The sequence below is a fragment of the Aulonocara sp. 'chitande type north' Nkhata Bay genome, linkage group LG3, assembly GCF_057382095.1.
Source record: "Aulonocara sp. 'chitande type north' Nkhata Bay isolate Kocher_YH1m ecotype deep benthic linkage group LG3, A_spYH_male_GT1.1, whole genome shotgun sequence".
NCBI lineage: Eukaryota > Metazoa > Chordata > Actinopteri > Cichliformes > Cichlidae > Aulonocara > Aulonocara sp. 'chitande type north' Nkhata Bay.
The window spans coordinates 66,938,295-66,958,215 of NC_141346.1; the positions used below are offsets into that span (position 1 = coordinate 66,938,295).

Below are 19,921 nucleotides of genomic sequence, written 5' to 3' on the forward strand. Positions count from 1 at the left end.
AAGGCGTGTGAGGCTTTAAATAATTTGAGTCAGTTTTAAAAACAAGCAGCGTGCCTTAAAATCATCAGACACAGAAGAAAGCCAGTCCCAATGAAAATCATCCATCTGAAAGACGTCATTAAAATGCAGCTCAGATAAAAGTTGAACCAGAGACGGTGATGTGCTGGGGGAAGCAGGTGGAGGCTGATAGCAGCCAACAACAGTCTGATTTCCAAACAGATCAATAGTTAAGGCCAAGATTTCAAATGGCTGAGGTGCAGATGGAGAGAACAAGATTTCATCAATCCCTGATTTAGAGACAACAGAACATTTGGTTTGATTTCACAAGATAAGAATGACGACTGAGTTGGAAGATTGTTTTATGTTTAGTCAAATCTTTCCTACATAAAGTCGGATTACAAAATCATCCCCTAAGTTTGTTGTTTTATTCAAGGAATTGAAATTATAGAGAAAATCTGTGAAATGACTTAAAGAAAACAAACCACAAAAACTTTCCTAGATCCGCCCCTGCACAGTTACCAGCTGTCAGCTACTTAGAAAAGGATCCTGGTGTTATTTGTCTCTCAGAAACAGCTCATAACTTCAACTCATTCATGTCACCTAAAAGGTAAACCTGTTTCTCCATCACCTGTTCAGCTCTGATGGTTCAGTAAGGACATCTCCTGGTTTCATCTTCATGTTTCCCTCTAACCACATATTCAAACCGACATCATGACCAGCAGGTTTACAGCTGTGGCTCCAGCAAACATCAGCTGATACTAGAAATTAATATTAAATAAATTCTAACAACAGCTGATCAAGCTTAAAAGTGCTGCTGTTGTTTAGGGCGACATCCACTGGTTTCCTCTTTCTGGCGCAAAGTGGATGATAAAAAAACAAGAGAGAAAAGCCGATCAGCTGATCATTGATCAGTTTCATGATTGAAGTAGCAACAGGAGAGAGAGGGGAGAGAATGACAGTGTAAAGACAGAATAAATCCAGCTTTGTGTCTTTTCTATTCTAGCTGAAGTCCGGGACAAACTGTGTTCCTTCTCAGCTCAACACGAAACGCGTAATATTTTCTCTGAATACGAGACGATTCTGTTTTTTACAGGATGGTTGGAAACTCTACTAAAATAAAGTTCACTATCAGTAACATCATATATGCTCTAAAGCATCTGATTTGGATTCCTGAGATCAAATATATTTTCCTTTGGCTTTGTTTTCTTCCCATTTGTGGCTTTAATGTAGTGTTACATCCTGTTTGTTTGCTTCCATCTGTATACATGTCCAGATTCACTGTTATGTTTCTATTCTTACATTGCTGTGTGATCACTGTTCCCTCTGCTGACTGATGTGACCTTTTGTATCTCACACTGATACTTGTCATATTTGTATCTGCGCCTAAAAGATAAAAAGTTTTCCATGCTAAAACACAGCTCCACCTCCTGCAGTTCTCCCTCTGAACCACTAGATGTCTCTGTTATCTAAATGAAGACGTGCAGCACAGCAACCACAGCAGCGCTCAGATCACACGTGTCCTGTTATTATGTATAAAAGCATGAAACAGGTGAGACAGGTGGGATCAATATTAATGTTGTGGAAATATATGAAAAAGCAACAGAAGAGTGAAAACATTTCCTGTTTCTAGAAAGATCTTTCAGCTCACAGCTGCTCACAGACTGTATTTACAAGTGACAAACTGCAACTCTACAGTACATCTACAGTATATATCAAATATATTCTGTATTCAAATCTATTGAGTGATGTTTGAAAGTCTTTCCAGGTGAGTTTGATCCAGGAGGGTCTGAAGCCAGAGTCAGACAGAGACTGTGCAGAGACTGTAGAAGGACAGAGCAGCAGCAGAGCAGTCCAGATACACTGATGATCCTCTGTCAGATCCAGAGGGACACACAGGGATGATGCTGGACTCTACATTGTGTCTGACAGTGGAGCTGTTCTCAGAGCAGTTCACTCTGCAGCACTGACAGTCATCTGCACTTCTTCTCATTCCTCTGTCAGTCACTGCTGGATGAAGCTCTCCTCTCCACCTCCCAGTAACATGGCCCAGTCAGAGCGTCTCTACACACAAGCTGCTGCTGCTTCAACCTCTCTGGATCATCAGGACACAGCTCCTCCTCTCTCAGCACACACACCGTCCTGTTTACCATCATCACCTCCACCTGCAGAGAGAAGAAGGAAGAGCAGAGGAGATAAACGAGTGTTTCCAGAGACTCTTCATCAGCTGTCAGTCAGTGATGCAGCACATCCAGTATAAAGAGCAGCAGGGACTTCAGTGCTGGGACTGTACTAGGACTCATTGTTGCTTCACTTTTTCTAATCTTTGGATTTTTATTGAAGTTGATGAAAATGTTTTTCCCTCCTAGTTTGAGTTTGGACTTTCATTCATTAGAAGAACCTTGGTGTGTCCACTCTGAGCTCTGTAGGAACCCCAACAACAAGCCCAACAATCCAGATGGACGGTTCCAGCTGTTAACTGGAGGAATTCCATCCAAACATCTGCTCTCACTAAATTCTTCCTCACCTACAGACTGTGTTCTTCACTGCTTTAAACTTGGAAATGAATGCAGTCATTGGTCTGCGTGCTGCTTTGTTCAGAGAGCTGATTGGATGTTGACAGCGTTTGATCAGAGCATGTCAGCCGTTACTATGGTGACCATAAAGGTGAGAAACAGGAAGTGTTTGTGTCCAATCCTGAAGCCTGTCACCATTCTCCTCTCACAGCTTCACTGAGAAGCTGCAGCTTTACAGGAAACACTGGATCTTTGTTTCATACTGACTGTGTTTAGTACAATACTGCTGACAGCACCACCCACTCACTCCATCACTCTACTGACCTCAGAGTCTCCAGTCTGTAGTCTGGACTCTTCTTAAGATCAGACAGCTGCTTCACATCTGGATCCTTCAGGTCATTGAGGGTCAGCTCCAGCTGTCTCAGATGGGAGGGGTTGGACTTCAGTGCTGCTGCCAGATAATCACAGCTGATCTCTGACAAACCACAGTCCCTCAATCTGTATAAAGAATGAAAGATGTAAGTTTATTAGACAAAGTGTGAGCTTGAAATCATTCAGTGTTTCATCATCTGTTCAGAGCTGAAGAAGGTTCAGAATGTAGAAGTTTAGAAAATGGAAACTCCAAACAGCTGAAGCCAACAGGAAGCAGCTTCAAACAGGAAACTGTGCAGAGTTTCAGACTATATGTCCTGATGCAGCCAGTTGGATTTTGGAGATTTGAATCTCTGTTCTGTGACTAAGTCCTTGAATCATTTCTTCCAGTTGGTCCAACAAGACAGACTAAGTATTGGACATGTGTTGTGGCTCCATTAGGGGAGCTTCTACATGTGATGTGATGGCCCCTCTGGGTCTGTCAGGTCACAGGACTGAAGAGAGCTCAAACTGGGCACACAGTTGTTCCAGTCTGGACCAAAGACTCTATACTGGGACTGAGGGACTGCTTTGACTGCACCCACTGGGACTTTTTAAAGGCTCATGTTCTCACTTAGATCACTTGATATTAGTGGTGCAACGGATCAAAAATCTCATGGTTCGGATCGGATCACGGTTTTAAGACACGGATCGGATCATTTTTCGGATCAGCAAAAATAGAAAAAAAAGATAAAAATTCGACTCTCCATTTACTTATTTAAGTATTTTTTGTCTATTAAAAAACATTCAACTGAAGACTCATTTCATGCACTTATATAAATACAAATCACGGTGCAATATGGACATTATGGACCATGCTGGGCAGCTTCTGCATCCTCTGCACACTGCCATAAACAACCAGAGGAGTCTGTTCAGTGACAGGTTGCTTTATCCAAAGTCACGGACCAGCAGACTTAAAAAGTCCCACACACCATTAAACTGTTTAACTCCTCGTTGGAGGGGAGAGGGAGTGGAAACAGGGACAAAGGAGGGAGGAACAATTAAGGTGTAGGGCCTTTTCACTGGGCAATAGTTTTTGTTAATATCCAACGGTGTAATAGACTCACAATACTTAAAATGTGCCGTTCCCTTGTATTATTATTCCTATTTATTCTATTTATCCATTTTGTATTCTCTGTATTTATATATGTGTATATATGGTATATTTCTGCTCACATTCTGCCGGTGCTGTGCTACTGGAAACTGAATTTCAGTTTGAACTCACCCAAGGGATAAATAAAGTTTCATCTAATCTAATGTAATGGGCAGTACAGAGCTTTGAATCTACCACTCCGCTGTGATATAATGAGCGGTCACGGTCACGTGGCTTTCCGTTGCCCTGGAGGTCCACCCATTTGTAGTTAGAGCAACAGAAGATGCCTGGGACAGTTCAGCCATAACTTTAAACTTCTCCTGCTCATACATGCTTGGAACGATATTGTCACACTGAAGTGGACGCGCAACGAGATATCATAGCGTGGCTAAAGCACGTTCATCACAGTTTAAACCCGTTTTTTTTTTTTCAACGGAATACGGCCTCCCGTCTGCAGCTAAACACCCCAATAGCTTTTGTAATAGCTTTAGCCCAGTCGGATTGGGCAGCAAAGAGCTGCTTAAATGCCACAAACTCCTCTGCTCCGCCACTTGAACCGCTAGCGCTGACCATAACTACAGCTTGACAAACTGACCACGCGCACCATACACATACTTTTTTTTCTTTTTTGTATCTTCGGACCACGTGCGTACTGAACCGTGGAGTGGGATAGGTTCGGATTTCGGATCAACCGTGATCCGTTGTACCTCTACTTGATATCATTGATTTCAATGAACAGCTTTGTGATTGTAGCAAAGGGCTGGTAGCTCTGAGAGTCCCACTGATGAGGTGTTTGTGTGGAAATCTCTTAGTGGGACCAAAGAGAGAAAAAGCCCTGGTCCTGATGCTGTGGGAGGGAAATGATTGAAGTGTGCTGTGAGGAACTGACTGGGAGATTTTCACACATTTTCCAGTCCTCCTTGGAACAACAAGAAGTTCCCAGCATATGGAAACAAAGGTTAAGTGTCCTATGGCACTCAGTGATGATGGTGCTGTGGCCCCACCACCACCACCTCTTTGTAAAGGAACTAACTGTAATCTGAAGCTTCAAATGGAACTAAGACTTCCTCCACTAGGTGGCAGTGTCTGATGAGAAAGTGTTAGTGGAGCTGGCCTGGAGTCAGAAACAGGAAGATGCAGGATTTGGGCTGAAATGGGGAAAAGTGGTTAGCACTAGTGCCTTAAAGCAAGAAGGTTGTAGGTTGAAGTTTGTTGGCCTTTCTGTGGAGGTTGGATGTTCTCCCACAGTCCAATGAAATGCTGCTTAGGTTCATTGGTGCTTCTAAATTGGCTGTAGGTGTGGATGTGAGAGAGTGCTTCTCTGTCTCTCTCTGTTGGCCCTGTGATGGACTGCTCACCTGTGTAGGTGGACCACGCCTCTTACCCTATGACAGCTAGGGCACAGGCTATAGCCCTGTGAGCCTAAGCTGAATAAACAGTTAGCAACAATGATCCATAGATGGCCTGAAATCCCCCAGTTAGCAGTTTGGTAGATAGCTATGACATGCTAATCCCATCCAGCAGCTGTATTCTACCTGTAAGCTGATCCCTGCTGAGCCAAAGCACTTTTTCATATACAAATTACAACCTTTAATAGAAACCTATTGGTCAGCATCTTATTAGCCTGCTGTTAGCTTCATTCCACAGAAAACTGAGAGAAACTAACAGAGTTGATAAAGAATAAAGAGAAATGTGCTGATTTAAAGCCTTTGAAGTGCTTCAGATGATCTCTGTCCACTTCTGTCCACTCATTCATTCATGTAAGATTTCTAATGCAGCTTTGATCTTCACAGTCTGCTTCATGAAACTCATTCTAACCCTGAATGTCAGAGTGTTCCTCCTTCTCTTTCCCATCATTCATGCTGGCAGTGGAGGAGATTTGGATGTTGGACTGTGTTTTGGATGATGTGTGTATGTTTGTGTTGGACTGCTGTCTGTAAAGCAAACGCACATTTTGCTTTGGATTTCAGTGTCAGACAGACTTTAAGGTGGAATGAAGAGTTTGAGAGTTTCACAGTGAATTATCCAGTGGAGGATTTTTCTTCTTCTTTGAAGGTTTGAAATGTGAACATTGTTCTGCTGCAGTCAATGGACTAAACCAGAGAAGAAGAAAACAGACTTTACCATGAAGATCCTCAGTGTGGATCAGTATAATATCAGCCTGATGTCTGCAGTTTAGTGTCAGCACAACTTTCACATCATATTCATCTCAGCACAACTAAAACATGCTGACTGACCTCAGAGTTTCAAGTCCACATCCTGGACTCTCCAGGAAACCACACAGATGCTTCACTCCTGGATCCTGCAGCTTGTTCCAGCTCAGGTCCAGCTGTCTCAGATGGGAGGGGTTGGACTTCAGTGCTGCTGCCAGATAATCACAACTGATCTCTGACAAACCACAGTCCCTCAATCTGTATAAAGAATGAAAGATGTAAGTTTATTAGACAAAGTGTGAGCTTGAAATCATTCAGTGTTTCATCATCTGTTCAGAGCTGAAGAAGGTTCAGAATGTAGAAGTTTAGAAAATGGAAACTCCAAACAGCTGAAGCCAACAGGAAGCAGCTTCAAACAAACACAACAAGAGAAAAAACTCTGAATGTTTCACATTAAAGTCGTACATTTCTCATAAAAACAGGACAAAGACTTGAAAAAGTCGTGTTTTTCCTTCCAGGAACCACAAGGCTTCACTTTTAAAGGTGAAGTGTGAAAGAAATGGACATATTTGAAGTCCAACACCTTTTTCCAGTCACATTATTAAAGCAGACAAGCTCATTTTCATTCCAACAAGTCATCTTCTGACCTGGACTAACAACACTGGTCTCTATGTGCAGCTGGCTGTGAGGCCAGTGCTCAGGGACCGTCTACAAAGTGCAACACTGAAAGAACATCACACACTCATTTGCTTCCATCATCCAACCTGAAGAGGAAAAAAAGAAACAGAGACGCCTGAGCTTCAAAGTAAAAGCTGCTCCTTTTGGACACAGTATCAAAGAAAGTCTACAGTATAACATAGAAAAGACAGAACAAAGTTTTGGTTGTTTTTAAATTGTGCAGAAATGAAACTACACTAAGCTCAATTATGTGACAGACATTTCATCCCATGTCAGTTTGGCCTCATCCTGGGCCGGATTATCCAGCACACACTCTGACCACAGGCCCAGGGGCCACGCACAGCTGGGCTCCATCCAAGAGACAGGAAACAAACCAACACAATAATAAAAAGCACCATGTTATCTTCTTACATCTTCAAGACAAACATAGTAAAAACATGAGCATATTTGTTTCCTGATAAAATGATGTGACAGGTAGAACAGAGTAAAGTGGTGATGTTACAGCCTTTCTCCCCCCTGCTGCCGAGGCTGTTAGTCTCTCCCAAACTCAGCTACAGGACTTCCAAATGAATGAAAGCAGCAGAAGTGGCTTTACAAATGAAAGAGGAAGAGGAGAAGAAGAGGAGAGGGAGGCCACCCTGACCATCACTCCAGCTGAAAACATCACACTTCCATTAAAGTTGGTGAGAAAATGTTGAGCAGGATGAGCTGCTGGCTAATCTGGAGGCTGTAGCAGCAGCTCACAGTCACAGTGGATTTCCACTCATGAAAAAGCTCTGGCTGCTTCATTTCTCATCTCATATCAGAGACTTTAATGCTTCACTGAAGCTGTACTGTGATGCTTCCATATTCCAGTGAGGCCTCCATAATGATTTCAGCTGTTCTGTACACACACTGTGTTCCCTGTATGGCTCAAAGTCTCTGCAGCCTGTTTTTATCTGCTATCATCAGATCTTCATCATCCTCATTCACATCCCTCACACACTCTACAGCCTCATCAGCACTGACTTCATCTTCACTGACTGATGGAGCACAACATGAACCTGTGGAGGCTGAAACACTGTCCTGTCAAACATCTCCCCGTCACCACTCCACTTCTGTCAGCCTTTAAATGAACCCTGCTCAAGTCTGTCACTTCTGTTTGGAGCCAAAAGGAAAAACTGTTGTTCAGTCGTTTGGAAAGACACAACATTTCTGAAAGCACTCAAACTTCTTCACATTTGTCTTCAGACACATCCTGAACATTTAGGAACTAAAGAAAGTTTCAAACATCAATCAAAGACCTGAAATATAGAAAAACAACAACAGCCGCAGTCAGTGAACTCACCTCAGAGTCTCCAGTCGACAGTTTGGACTCTCCAGTCCAGCACACAGAAGCTTCACTGCTGAATCCTGCAGGTTGAGGTTGTAACTCATGTCCAGCTCTGTCAGATGGGAGGGGATGGACTTCAGAGCTGAGGCCACAACTTCACAGTGAGACTCTGAGAGCCAACACTGAGTCAGTCTGTGATGATAGAAAATATAAAATGTGTTATTATAAAAGCAGAAAATCTGCATTATAAACACAGACTGAATGTATATGAAGACAAAACAGAGTGAGGTCATAATCTGATGAATCTGCTCTGTTTGCTACCTGCTGTCAGGTACGACTGTTCACGTCCACACGCAGGAAAAACCTGCTGACTGTTACCAAACGGAGCAGAAATCTCATCACTGGACAATAATGATGAATGAACTCAGAGCTGCTGATATCAGATCTGATTTCAGGGGAACTAAACACAGAAATGATTGGCTCATTTTAGCTTTCTGAGCCATTATCTGCTGGTGTGTCGCTAGTTGGCAGAAAATGATTTGTATTCCTGTTCAGGGCTTCAGTGTTTATGAGTCCAGATCCAGGTGACAGCAAGTCAAAATGATGTTACCTGTCTGTGTCCAGCAGCAGCCTGTATTCACTTTGAATATTGTTATAACCTGACATGGATCAGTTTGTCTTTGATTGGTTTGTAAATGTCACTGTTTCCATTGGACCTGAGTGACGTACAAAGACAGAGAGGGAGAGAAAGGAGAGAGAGGATGGAGACAGCAAAGAGAGAGCAAACACAAACAGGTGAGAGTGGACAGGTGACCAAGGTCAGCAACCAATCAGAGAGCTTCTGTTTGACCCACAGTCACTGATGATGACTGCACATAACCAAGCAGTGTGTTACTCTGATATCAAATATGGATCCTGCTCTTATAATAATGATCATCAGATGATATTATTGTGTTATTTTGTAGCTGAATACGATGTTTGTGTGATTATCAGCAGTGTTGGGAAGGTTACTTTTAAAATGTATTCCATTACAGAATACAGAATACATGCCCCAAAATGTATTCTGTAACGTATTCCGTTACGTTACTCAATGACAGTAACGTATTCTGAATACTTTGGATTACTTAATATATTATCATGCTTTTTACAACAACGTGAATGTATTATTGCTGTGTGATTTATTACTATTACTGAAGGTCCGCGACTCCGAACTGTAGTAAAGGGACCTCTGACTAATACAGCGGGGTCCCTGTCGGCTCATAGCCAAAAAATAGCTTTACTTTGTTGTGTGGGTCAACTTTTCTTGCGAGAGACAGAGAGAGGCGTTGAAAGGCTGCTCCAACGGAACTTATTGTTTTCGGAGGAAAACACGAACACGGTGTACAGTCGAGTCTTAATAACTTACTTACAACTGGGCTCGTCAGGCTCTCTTCTTGGCTGAAGTGGTTATTATTATATTTACATGCTTCCAGCTCCTGTTTTTCCTCGACGACAACTCCTACCTTTCCACTCTCCTTTTTCTCCCTCCTCGCGCTCATAGACCCATAACGTGTATGGCAGTCCATTCTCCCTGCAGCACGGACTACACTGCCCATGATGCTACATTCTTTAGAGCTATGCTTGTAGCATTCTGCCTGTTAGCTTAGCACAACAACAACAACAACGAAAAGTCGCTCTCTCACCCAGGAAACACACAGTCGCAGAGAGAGAGAGAGAGCGTCGCCCTGTAACCATGGCAACCGTAACGCTGCCGCCTGGAACAACAGAACGTAGCTGTCAAACAAAACCCAAACAGTCCTGACCCGCGACAAAATGAAACAGGAAAGTACCGCAGTGTAATCCATTTATTTCAACAAAGTAACTGTATTCTGAATACCACCTTTTTAAACGGTAACTGTAACGGAATACAGTTACTCATATTTTGTATTTTAAATACGTAACGGCGGTACATGTATTCCGTTACTCCCCAACACTGATTATCAGTGAAAGAAGCAGTGAGGAGGATGGAGAGAGAGAGAGGACAGAGGGTGAAGTTAGAAACACTAAAAGGATTTTTCATGGATTTCATGGATGATTTGAGTGATTTCCAGCAGGACACTTAAACATGTCAGTGGACGTCCTAAAGAACATATTCACTGATATGAAACGTGTCATTGAACAGGATTAATATCAGTGGAAACATGGTGGAAACAGCTGTGACTGCATGGATGTGACACACTTCAAATCTGTTCTCCACTCTTGGATTTGGGATCCATGGAGCTGCTGCTGAGTCTGTACAATAAAGGAATGGTGTGGAAGGTTGCAGCGTACGGACACAAACACTTTGTGGTTACAATCTGATTTTATTTTCAACATTAAACTACTAACCTACACTGATCAATGATGTTAATGATCACATCTGGACTCACCCAGCCTTTCTGCAGTTCCTCACAGCTGGAATCAGTCTCTGTCGTCCCTGCTCTGATGTGTTGTACTTCTGCAGATCCAAGTCATCCAGAACCTCCTCTGACATCTGCAGCATGAAGGCCAGAGCTGAGCACTGGATCTCAGAGAGTTCCTTCTCTGATCTGTTCTCTGACTTCAGGAACTCTTGGATCTCCTGAAATAATGAGAGGTGGTTCATCTCCATCAGACAGTGGAAGATGTTGATGCTTCTGTCAGGAGAGATTTCATCACTGTTCATCTTCTTCAGGTTGTTGATGACTCTCTGGATGGTTCCTGGACTGATCTCTGTCTGACCCAGCAGACCTACTAAGAGTCTCTGGTTGGACTCCAGACAGAGGCCATGAAGGAAGCGAACAAACAGGTCCAGGTGGCCATTTTTACTCTGGAGGGATTTCTCCATGGCTCTCCTCAGAAATAAATCAAGTGATTGGAGATCTTTGTTATCAAAAACACACATGTGGGTCACATATTTTGGTTTAAGGAAGTTCTTCAGCACCTTTGTCTTCCTGTTGGTGTGACAGTGGAACATGTAGACAGCAGCCAGAAACTCCTGAATGCTCAGATGAACAAAGCAGTAGACTGGTTTCTGGAAGATCACACACTCTCTTTTGAAGATCTCTGTACAAACTCCTGAGTACACCGAGGCCTCTGTCACATCCAGACCACACTGCTTCAGGTCTTCTTGGTAGAACATGATGTTTCCTTTTGCCAGATGTTTAAACGCCAGCCTCCCCAGCTTCAGAAGAACTTCCCTGTCAGCCTCCGTCAGCTCCTGTGGACTCGTCTCATGTCCCTCATGGTACTTGTTCTTCTTCCTCTTTGTCTGAACCAGCAGGAAGTGTGAGTACATGTCAGTCAGGGTCTTGGGCAGCTCTCCTCTCTGCTCTGTAGTCAACATGTGCTCCAGAACTGTAGCAGTGATCCAGCAGAAGACTGGGATACTACACATGATGTGGAGGCTCCTGGATGTCTTCATGTGGGAGATGATTCTGCTGGACAGCTCTTCATCACTGAATCTCCTCCTGAAGTACTCCTCCTTCTGGGCGTCAGTGAAGCCTCGTACTTCTGTTAGCCTGTCAACACATGTAGGAGGGATCTGATTGGTTGCTGCGGGTCGGGAAGTTATCCAGACGAGAGCTGAGGGAAGCAGATTCCCCTGGATGAGGTTTGTCAGCAGCTGGCTGACTGATGACTTCTGTGTGACATCAGACAGCAGCTTCCTGTTGGTGAAATCCAATGAAAGTCTGCTTTCATCCAGGCCGTCAAAGATGAACAAAAGCTGAGAGACAGCCAGCTTCTCTGCTGTGACCTTCTGTAATGTTGGATGGAAAACATGGAGCAGCTCCAGAAGACTGTACTGCTCCTCTCTGATCAGGTTCAGCTCCCTGAATGAAAGCAGAACCACCACACTGACATGTTGGTTCTCCAAGCCCTCTGCCCAGTCCAGAGTGAACTTCTGCACTGAGAAGGTTTTTCCAACACCAGCCACGCCGTTGGTCAGAACCACTCTGATGGGTCTCTGTTGGTCAGGTAAGGCTTTAAAGATGTCCTGGCACCTGATTGGAGTGTCATGGAGGGCATCCATCTTGGAAGCTGTCTCCAGCTGCCTCACCTCATGTTGGGTATGAACCTCTTCACTCTGTCCCTCTGTGATGTAGAGCTCAGTGTAGATGGTGTTGAGGAGGGTTCTACTTCCTGTTTCATCACTTCCTTCAGTCACACGTTCACATCTCCTCCTCAGACTGATCTTATGTTCATCTAAAACCTCCTGCAGACCAACATCTGCTGAAAGAAAGAAAAACAATGAGACTAAAGAGAAAGAAAACTCTTCAATGTCTGAACAACACAAGAAGTCCAGTTTTCAGAAATGAGTCCATCAGCAGACAGATGTTCAGTCTTACTTTGTACACAGCTGCTCTGACTGGCTGTCTGCAGTCCAGCTCTGCTTCTGGATCTTTCTCCACACTGGGGACAGGAGGAGTCTCCTGATGAAGCAGACTGGTCCCAGTATGAGGAGATGCACTGTCTGCAGAACCAGTGTCCACAGCTGGTAGAGACTGGATCCTTCAGGACATCCTGACACAAAGCACAGAAGGACAGCTGCTCCTTCTCACAAACACCACTCCTCTTCCTCTCTCTGTGAACACATTTCTTTATCACTAAAAACATTTACTGTCAGTGAAAAACATCCAGATGTGACCAAACTGCAGTTCCTCACAGTTCCTTTGATTTCATCAACACTAATGAGCTGCTCTTCCTGTCTGCCTGTCTCATTAAACACTGAGTGATGAATACAAACTCAACACTTCCTGCAGACTTCCTGACTTCACAATAAAAGCTTTCCATCAGAGAGACAGTTATGACTTTCACTGTTTTACAGCCGCTGTGTGCAGATTATCTGGGTCAGTTCACTCTGAAGCAGCTTAGAAGTGTCCGTGTAGAGCCGTGGTCTGACACACAGAGACTTCTGATTTTCTCTATTTAAACAAACATGATGAAGATGAGCAGGTTTCTCTTCTAGTATGAACTCTGTGTCTCTCTGGCTGGCTCATGATGGCTTTTCAGGTTTTATGTTTTGCTCTCTCCTGCTATGGTTTTGCCTGCCTGGGTGGAGCTTGTAATGGCCTCTCGCTCTTGGTCCACACAGTTATGATGATTACACCACCTGTTGGTGATTCACCTGGGCTTACCGGTAACCATTTAACGCTGCGGCATGGAGCAGTTTGTCGCTGGGACATTGACCCTCCTGTGTTCATGATCTCAGCTCCTTGCTAAGAAATCTCTCTCTAAATTCGACAGTTGGGTTAACTTTGTGTATACTTTGAGTATATATTTCCCCGGACCTGGTTACAGACACTTACCTGTGACTCCCGTGTGTGGCTGTGTGAGTGGAGAGCAGGACAAGAGTGACTGAAGAGGAGTGAGTGTGGACTCCCTTCCCTCTTTTCCCTGGAGCCCTGGACCCCCTCCCCAACTCACTGTACACATATAGAGCACTGTGGTTCACCCCTTTGGCAAATAAACTGTCACCTTTTTGATTGTCAGAACTCAGTCTGTGCTTGAGTTCCTCTGTTAGCCATGACATTTTGTTGGTTCTCTCTCTTCAGGTCCCTGTAAGTGTTTGATCTAAAACATTATATTTATTCTGCTTTGATTGTTTTGTGTGCTGAGGGACATTGTTGCACGATCCACTTTTTCTTATCACTCAAATATCCTGATACTTTCAGAAAGTTGGAGAGCTCTCCTGGCTTGCTTAGTCTTTGCTCTGTACTGCAGTACTTGCACTGGTTTCACTGGACAAGTCTGCATGTGAATCTACAACTGATCTGACATTGTGGCACAAACACAGTAAACAAACACTACGAGCACCTTGTTTCATGTGCAGTGGCTTTCTTCTGTTACTGAACGCTGTATGAAAAGCCTCTCACTGCCAGCATCCTTCCAGCCCCACGACAACAAGACCAACTCACATCTTCACAACACCAAGAATTTTTCCCCTTTTCTTTGGAGCAACTGAGAAGCCAATAGGATTGCAGCTCAAACTTGCCCACAGTCCTGCTTCATCACTGCTCACTCCTACCTGTGTTGGTGCTCAGTGGACAGTCATAGCCTGCTGCTAGCATGAATGCTAAATGTACTGCTGTGGATGACCAGCAGAACAAGATGTTGTCAGTTTGACTGTTTGCTGTATTTAAAGTGTTTTTCTCAGTTCGTCTGTATTCAAAGTGCATTCGGGGCTTTAGCTGACAGCTCTTTGTGCTAACAAACTAAACTCTCTTAGTTTAAGCCAGCAGACTTTACCAAACACAAAGGCTGCTGCTGCCTCCATGGGTTAGCTTGTGTGACTGGTGTTTGCACCAATGAAATCTAAATCACACTAATGTGTCCTCCAAGGGGTTTGGTGGGAGCACTGAGTGAAACATAAGAGCTCTGGTAAAATAACAAACAGGGCTGTGAGAGCAACTGAAGTGATAAAAATACTGTTTAAAGATAAAAAACACTTTGATGTTCTCTCGTCACCTAACAAAGTCCAAACCCTGTGAACTATTTTAGCTTTAATAACTGTGGATTCAGGTATCCTGAACCCATCTTTGGACATTTGTAATTAAATATTTTAAAACTCCATCAGAGACTCCTGATGTGGCTGTTTGGAGAAGGAAAAGAGGGACAAAGTGGAGCGTCGAGCTGAGGCTTCATTCACTGCAAACCTACAGTTATGTTTCCTTATTTCTGCTGTTTGCATGTTCACAGCTGAAATAAAGCTGCCTCTTTGACTTCATCCTGTTGTGTTTGGGTCCAATCCTGCCTGCCACACAGCGCTACAGGACAAAGTCTAAGCTTTTTATCTTTTTAATGAATCTTTGGTCATATTTATCCAGGAAAACACAAAAATGTAAAGGAGTCATCACAGTTCTCTGACCTCGTTGGTCCAGGTTCAGCACTGAAGTCTGGAGGATAACCTTTGGACCCATCACTCCTCACAGACGGACAGCTGGATCCTGCAGACTGTGACCTCTGACCTCTGCAGACACAAACATGTTTTATTCAATGATCAATTCTCTGATAAAGTGATTGAAGCAGCTGTGGTCACACAGACTGCAGATAATGCAGCTGTTTCCTGTCAGTAACAGTCCTCTTAGATTAGAGTTCAGCTTTTTACAGGAAAACAAATGTCCCTGAATGCAACAGTGAGACACAGTCTGCCTGTGTGGCTGTGATAGCTGCCGTTAGGAGCGCTCATGTGTTTGCAGTTAGACGAGGAGATGTTACCATCATGGACACGTTAACAAATCCTGCAGCATCACGTGGCACAAACACTTTGTGTTCCTGTCATCTGCAAGCAACAGGAAGTTCATTAATAAAGGCGGGATGGAGACGTGACTGTGATGGTTCTCCTTCATCCAGCTGTTACACACATCTGGGCTCACACGACGAGCCTTTGTCTAATACAGCAGCTGCTCTCTGAACACTTTTCTGAAGAGGAGCTGCACAAACCTTTGTTTGCTTTCTAGAGCAGCGTATCAAAGTCAAACTACCCACTGCTAGCAGCTGTTTCTATCATAGTTTACGATCCAGATGTGTGAGGTCTAGATTTACACCTCTGATTAAAATACATAGTTAAAAACAGCCAATTGAGTCCAAATGTGTCTTAAAACCAGATAAACTGACAGTTACAGCTGAGCCTGTGTGTCCTTGGAGACACTGCTCTGCTACAGAGATGCATTTTAGAAACCAGGAAACATCAAAATCATTTAAATCAGAGAGTTTTTGTTACTAACAGCTAGAGCTGGGCGATAGAACGATAACGATATGTATCGCGATATAACTTTTACTCGATAGAGAAATTAAGCTATCGCGATAGACCTCGCCGCTCTTGTCCTCTTAAAAAAAAAAAAAAAAGGTCAGCCAATCCAAATTAAGTAGCGCAGAGCCGAACCAATCACAGCCGCAGCGTCACGTCGCGTGACTTGTTACGTACAGCACAAGTGCCAAGCCGCACGTGTGTTTGTTTGGGAAGCAGCCAGCGGATAATGGAGCCAGCGCGTAATGGAGGAAATGAGTGTGCCGACTAGAAAAATCAACCGAGCGTGACCGAAGAGAAAACAGATGATGGTTCCAATGCCGGAGAGATTGTCGAACGGAAGAGCCATAGAAGTTCCATAGTGTGAAGGTATTTCGGCTATTTCAAGTCTGACAAAAAACAGAGTAGCGTGCACTGTAAATTGTGCCGAAAGCAAGTCTGGAAATACAATAAACTGGTGCATGCGTCACACTGTGCGCCACGTTATTGTTTCGGTGAAATGAATTTCTTTTTTTTTGTCCCGTTTGGATCTATAGCCATCAGAATTGTTGTCTTAAGGCCAAGAAAGATGCCAAGCGGATTTATTTTACCAAGTGGATCATCATGGCCTTGCCATATTGGTCCATTTGATTGACCTTTATTATAATTATGAATTTGTTTTATTTTCAGTTGCTACAAACGGGACAGACATGACTGTGGGATAGGACAGGGGGAAAGAATGAAAGAAAGAGGGAGAGAAAAAAAGAAAACCAAAGGGGAGAAGAGACGGTGAGAAGGGGGGGAAGAGAGAAAAAAACAAACAAACAAAAAAAAAAAAAAACTCCTGGGTCACCTGCGGTGAAATGAATTTCTACAATACTGTTACTGTTAATTCTACTCTCTGCAGTGTTTAAATGCTTACATATACACACAGTTACTGTCCCTCCACACATACGACTCGGTTCTGCTTCTATGCCCCAGCTTTGTTTACTTTTTCCCACCGAGGCTTCTAGACTTCTGATTGGCCAACATTTCTGCACGGTTAGGAATCTAGCTCCACCTGCTGCTTTGGCATGTTCATAGCAGCGTTTTCCTTCATTTCTGCCTTTATGTGTGGATGGGATTATTTTTTAAAACGAAAACGGAAAATTTCCGTTTTCAAAAATACCCGTGTACGTGTGGACATAGCCTCAGTCTCTGACTGGAAGCGCTAATTCGTCATTCGGCTTTTGTCAGACTAAAGTAACTGTTAAAACTGTTTGAAAAGCTAAGCTATACAACAAGGAGAGATTGAGAATTTCCTTTTAGTTCTCAGTTTATTTGATATTGACAAAAGTTAGTCAGTTTTGTCTGTTCTTCTGTAAAACAAACTAAGATTTATTTTTAGAATTAACATTTTGTTTCTAAGTGGAATTGACAATTTAATAGTCTGTTTTGTTTGTTCTATTTTGAAACTTAAACGCTTTAGCGGCTGCCTTTTGTGTAGTTTGCAATATTTGCCTTTATTTATCTGAAAAAGTCTCATGTTCCTTAAGTACATCTACCCTGTTGAACTTATTATGGGAAATAAATATTTAAATAAAAACAAGCTGCTGGTTATTTCACATTTTACTTGTGAGCAACGGCACATTTAAATCTTACAAATATAGTTATTTGGCTTATATAGTGATAGATATCATTATCGCCTGAAATGAAAAAAACATATCGTGATATGAAAAAAATCTCATATCGCCCAGCTCTACTAACAGCTCACCTCTCTGCAGCAGACACAGGCTGGGATTTAAAATCAATGCCTCGATGATTGGACCGGTCACTCTTTAAGGACACAGAGCTGGATGGTTTCTCATTGACGCTAAAAGTAAGTGAACATGAAACATGTGTCACATCCAATGTGTGCAATACATTACATAAAAAGTATAAACAAAGTATGTAAATAGTATATTATTTAAATCGTTAAATAGTAAAAAGCTGATTAAAATTTCAAACATTTTAATACTGATATGAACTTACTTTTCGTCAGATGACTTTTTTCGCCCTAAATTACGAAAGAAATGCTTCACCCGTTTGCTCTTAGAGGACACACTTCTGGGTGGAGGTCCAGGCTGGTTCCTGTGAATAATGATGGAGCAGTGATGTGAGTGCTGAGCTGTGACATGGAGAAGAGTCATGGACAGTTAGAGATGGTCATCTCACCTCTGAGCTTTGGTCTGGCTCTCATGTTCCCCACACAGAGTGCTTTTAGAGGGAGGGACTCCCTCCTCTCTGTCCTCACACTGATCCATGCTGCTCAATTCACATCAGCTCACACACACTTTCTACCTTCACCTGCAGAGGAAACACAAATCATTCATGTGCACATCAACTGAGAGCTGCAGAGGTCGTGTCTGATGTGTTGGACTAACATCCATCTGAGACGCAGCTTTCATCAGTTCACTACAAAAAGTGTCACAGAGCCCAGTTCAGCCTCCAAATCCTCCATTACTGTAGTCCTACAAAGCAGCAGGTCAAACATGGCTGCAGAGAGCAGCTTTATGTCAGTAACCATGTCCAGGACCGAGCTGACTGCTTACAGAGTTCATACTCTAACTGCTAGCTGCTCTGCTAGCTAAGCTAACTCAGTAACAGTGACTCTGACAGCAGTTACTGTGGAACAGCGGCCGAGCTCAGGACACATTCAGTGTGTTTAGTCTGAGTCCTGGACTCTGATCCAATGGATTCAATCCAGCTCAGAGTTTCATGTGTTCATCAGAATAAAATACATGTACTAATATAACAGAAGTAATGCTCTGAATGCAGGACTGTAATGGAGGATAAATAAGGTTTTTACAGCCTGAAAGAAACATTCAGTTCATATATTTGTAGACAGTGAAGCAGTTTTTAATACTGCAGCTGTTTCCTTCACCTGTGTGTGTGTGAGCCACACCTTTATGTGCTGCTTTAGAAATATGTGGTCTGACTGCTCAGACTGAGTCTAGGAGGAAAGTTCACACGCTGGAGAAAGTTTTGTTCCTAACTTTGTCAGAGTTCGGCTCCAAAGACAAAGAAGACGGAGCTCACAGTCTGTAGATGGTCCTCAGTGTGTGTGTGTGAAGCCAAGAAAGCACACAGGAGTGTGTTTATGTCAGCAAATCAGTGTGTGTGAAGAGTCTGAGGGAGTGTGTGAATGAGACTCAACACTGAAACCAACAGTCCAAGAAAAGCGTCTGGATTTCTTTAAGTTTAACTTAAAGAAATCCAGCCTGTTTACAATGTGTTACATACTTAAAAGGATAAATCAATATGAAGAACATGAAAGTAATTTGGGCTAAATGTGGAAGGAAAAATCTTCATTGACATTTAGTAGTGCTGTATATTGCTGATTATCCTGATTTGTTGTTTAGTTTTGCATTGTTACATAAAGATACATGTTAGAGGGACTTTTGGGTTGTTGGCGCCCTCTTGTAAGAATAATTAGATTGCAGATAAGGGGGCAGGTGCTGAGAAGAATTTTTTCTTCTTGATCAGGACGCTGGGACTGAGAACAGGAAGTGGCTCAAACGTCACAGTTTCATAACGTCACCCTGAACTCCACTCACGGAGTTTCTGTCGCCATTGTAGTTTTTAAAGTCCAGTGATAAAGGCGGGTCTTTCTGTGAATCCGCACGCTCATTGGCTAATAGCTCGAGATTGACACATCGTTATCCAATGAGCGTGCGGGAACTTCCGACATAAAGTTGTTTCCTTTGAAAAACCAAAGTCTGATTATTTTTGCCTCCACTGACGGAGCCTGTTGTTCCCGCCACAGAGACACAGTAATGTCAGAGCGGTGTTAACACTCACCCTGCCTCAGCACAGCTCTCACTCTCCTCCTGCTCTCTCACACTAAACGGAGGCTCAGCTAAACTCACTTCCTCTCTACTTACAGGAAACCAGCGCTCAGAGGAGCCGACCGGCCTCACATTTCACCCACAGACACGAACAGCGTGGAATTATTTTATGTCATAAGAAGAAACATATTCATGTTAACACTCACCTGCCTCAGCTCCACCTTCTTCC

At 43.2% G+C, this 19,921-nt stretch overlaps 2 protein-coding genes across 3 annotated transcripts; both read right to left on the bottom strand.

Annotated features, from left to right (window-relative positions):
* Positions 1-1,255: 1,255 nt before the first annotated feature.
* On the bottom strand, positions 1,256-13,995 carry LOC147336693 (protein NLRC3-like). Of its 2 annotated transcripts, XM_086285547.1 has the most exons (6): positions 12,507-13,995; positions 10,569-12,387; positions 8,176-8,352; positions 6,255-6,428; positions 2,838-3,011; positions 1,256-2,162 (listed from the first exon to the last, which is right to left on the bottom strand). In XM_086285547.1, exons 1-6 carry the CDS (start codon positions 12,772-12,774, stop codon positions 2,153-2,155), a joined length of 2,622 nt encoding a protein of 873 aa, XP_086141673.1. In that variant the 5' UTR covers positions 12,775-13,995; the 3' UTR covers positions 1,256-2,152. The 2 variants fall into 2 exon arrangements, with proteins under 2 accessions (XP_086141673.1, XP_086141674.1); XM_086285548.1 differs by lacking the exons at positions 1,256-2,162; positions 2,838-3,011; positions 6,255-6,428 and having other exon boundaries at positions 8,172-8,352; positions 10,569-12,390.
* Positions 13,996-14,927: 932 nt separating this feature from the next.
* Positions 14,928-18,205, bottom strand: LOC147336694 (uncharacterized). The gene is made up of 4 exons (XM_086285614.1): positions 18,080-18,205; positions 17,897-17,995; positions 17,640-17,738; positions 14,928-15,127 (listed from the first exon to the last, which is right to left on the bottom strand). Exons 1-4 carry the CDS (start codon positions 18,166-18,168, stop codon positions 14,977-14,979), a joined length of 438 nt encoding a protein of 145 aa, XP_086141740.1. The 5' UTR covers positions 18,169-18,205; the 3' UTR covers positions 14,928-14,976.
* Between the last annotated feature and the right edge of the window lie 1,716 nt (positions 18,206-19,921).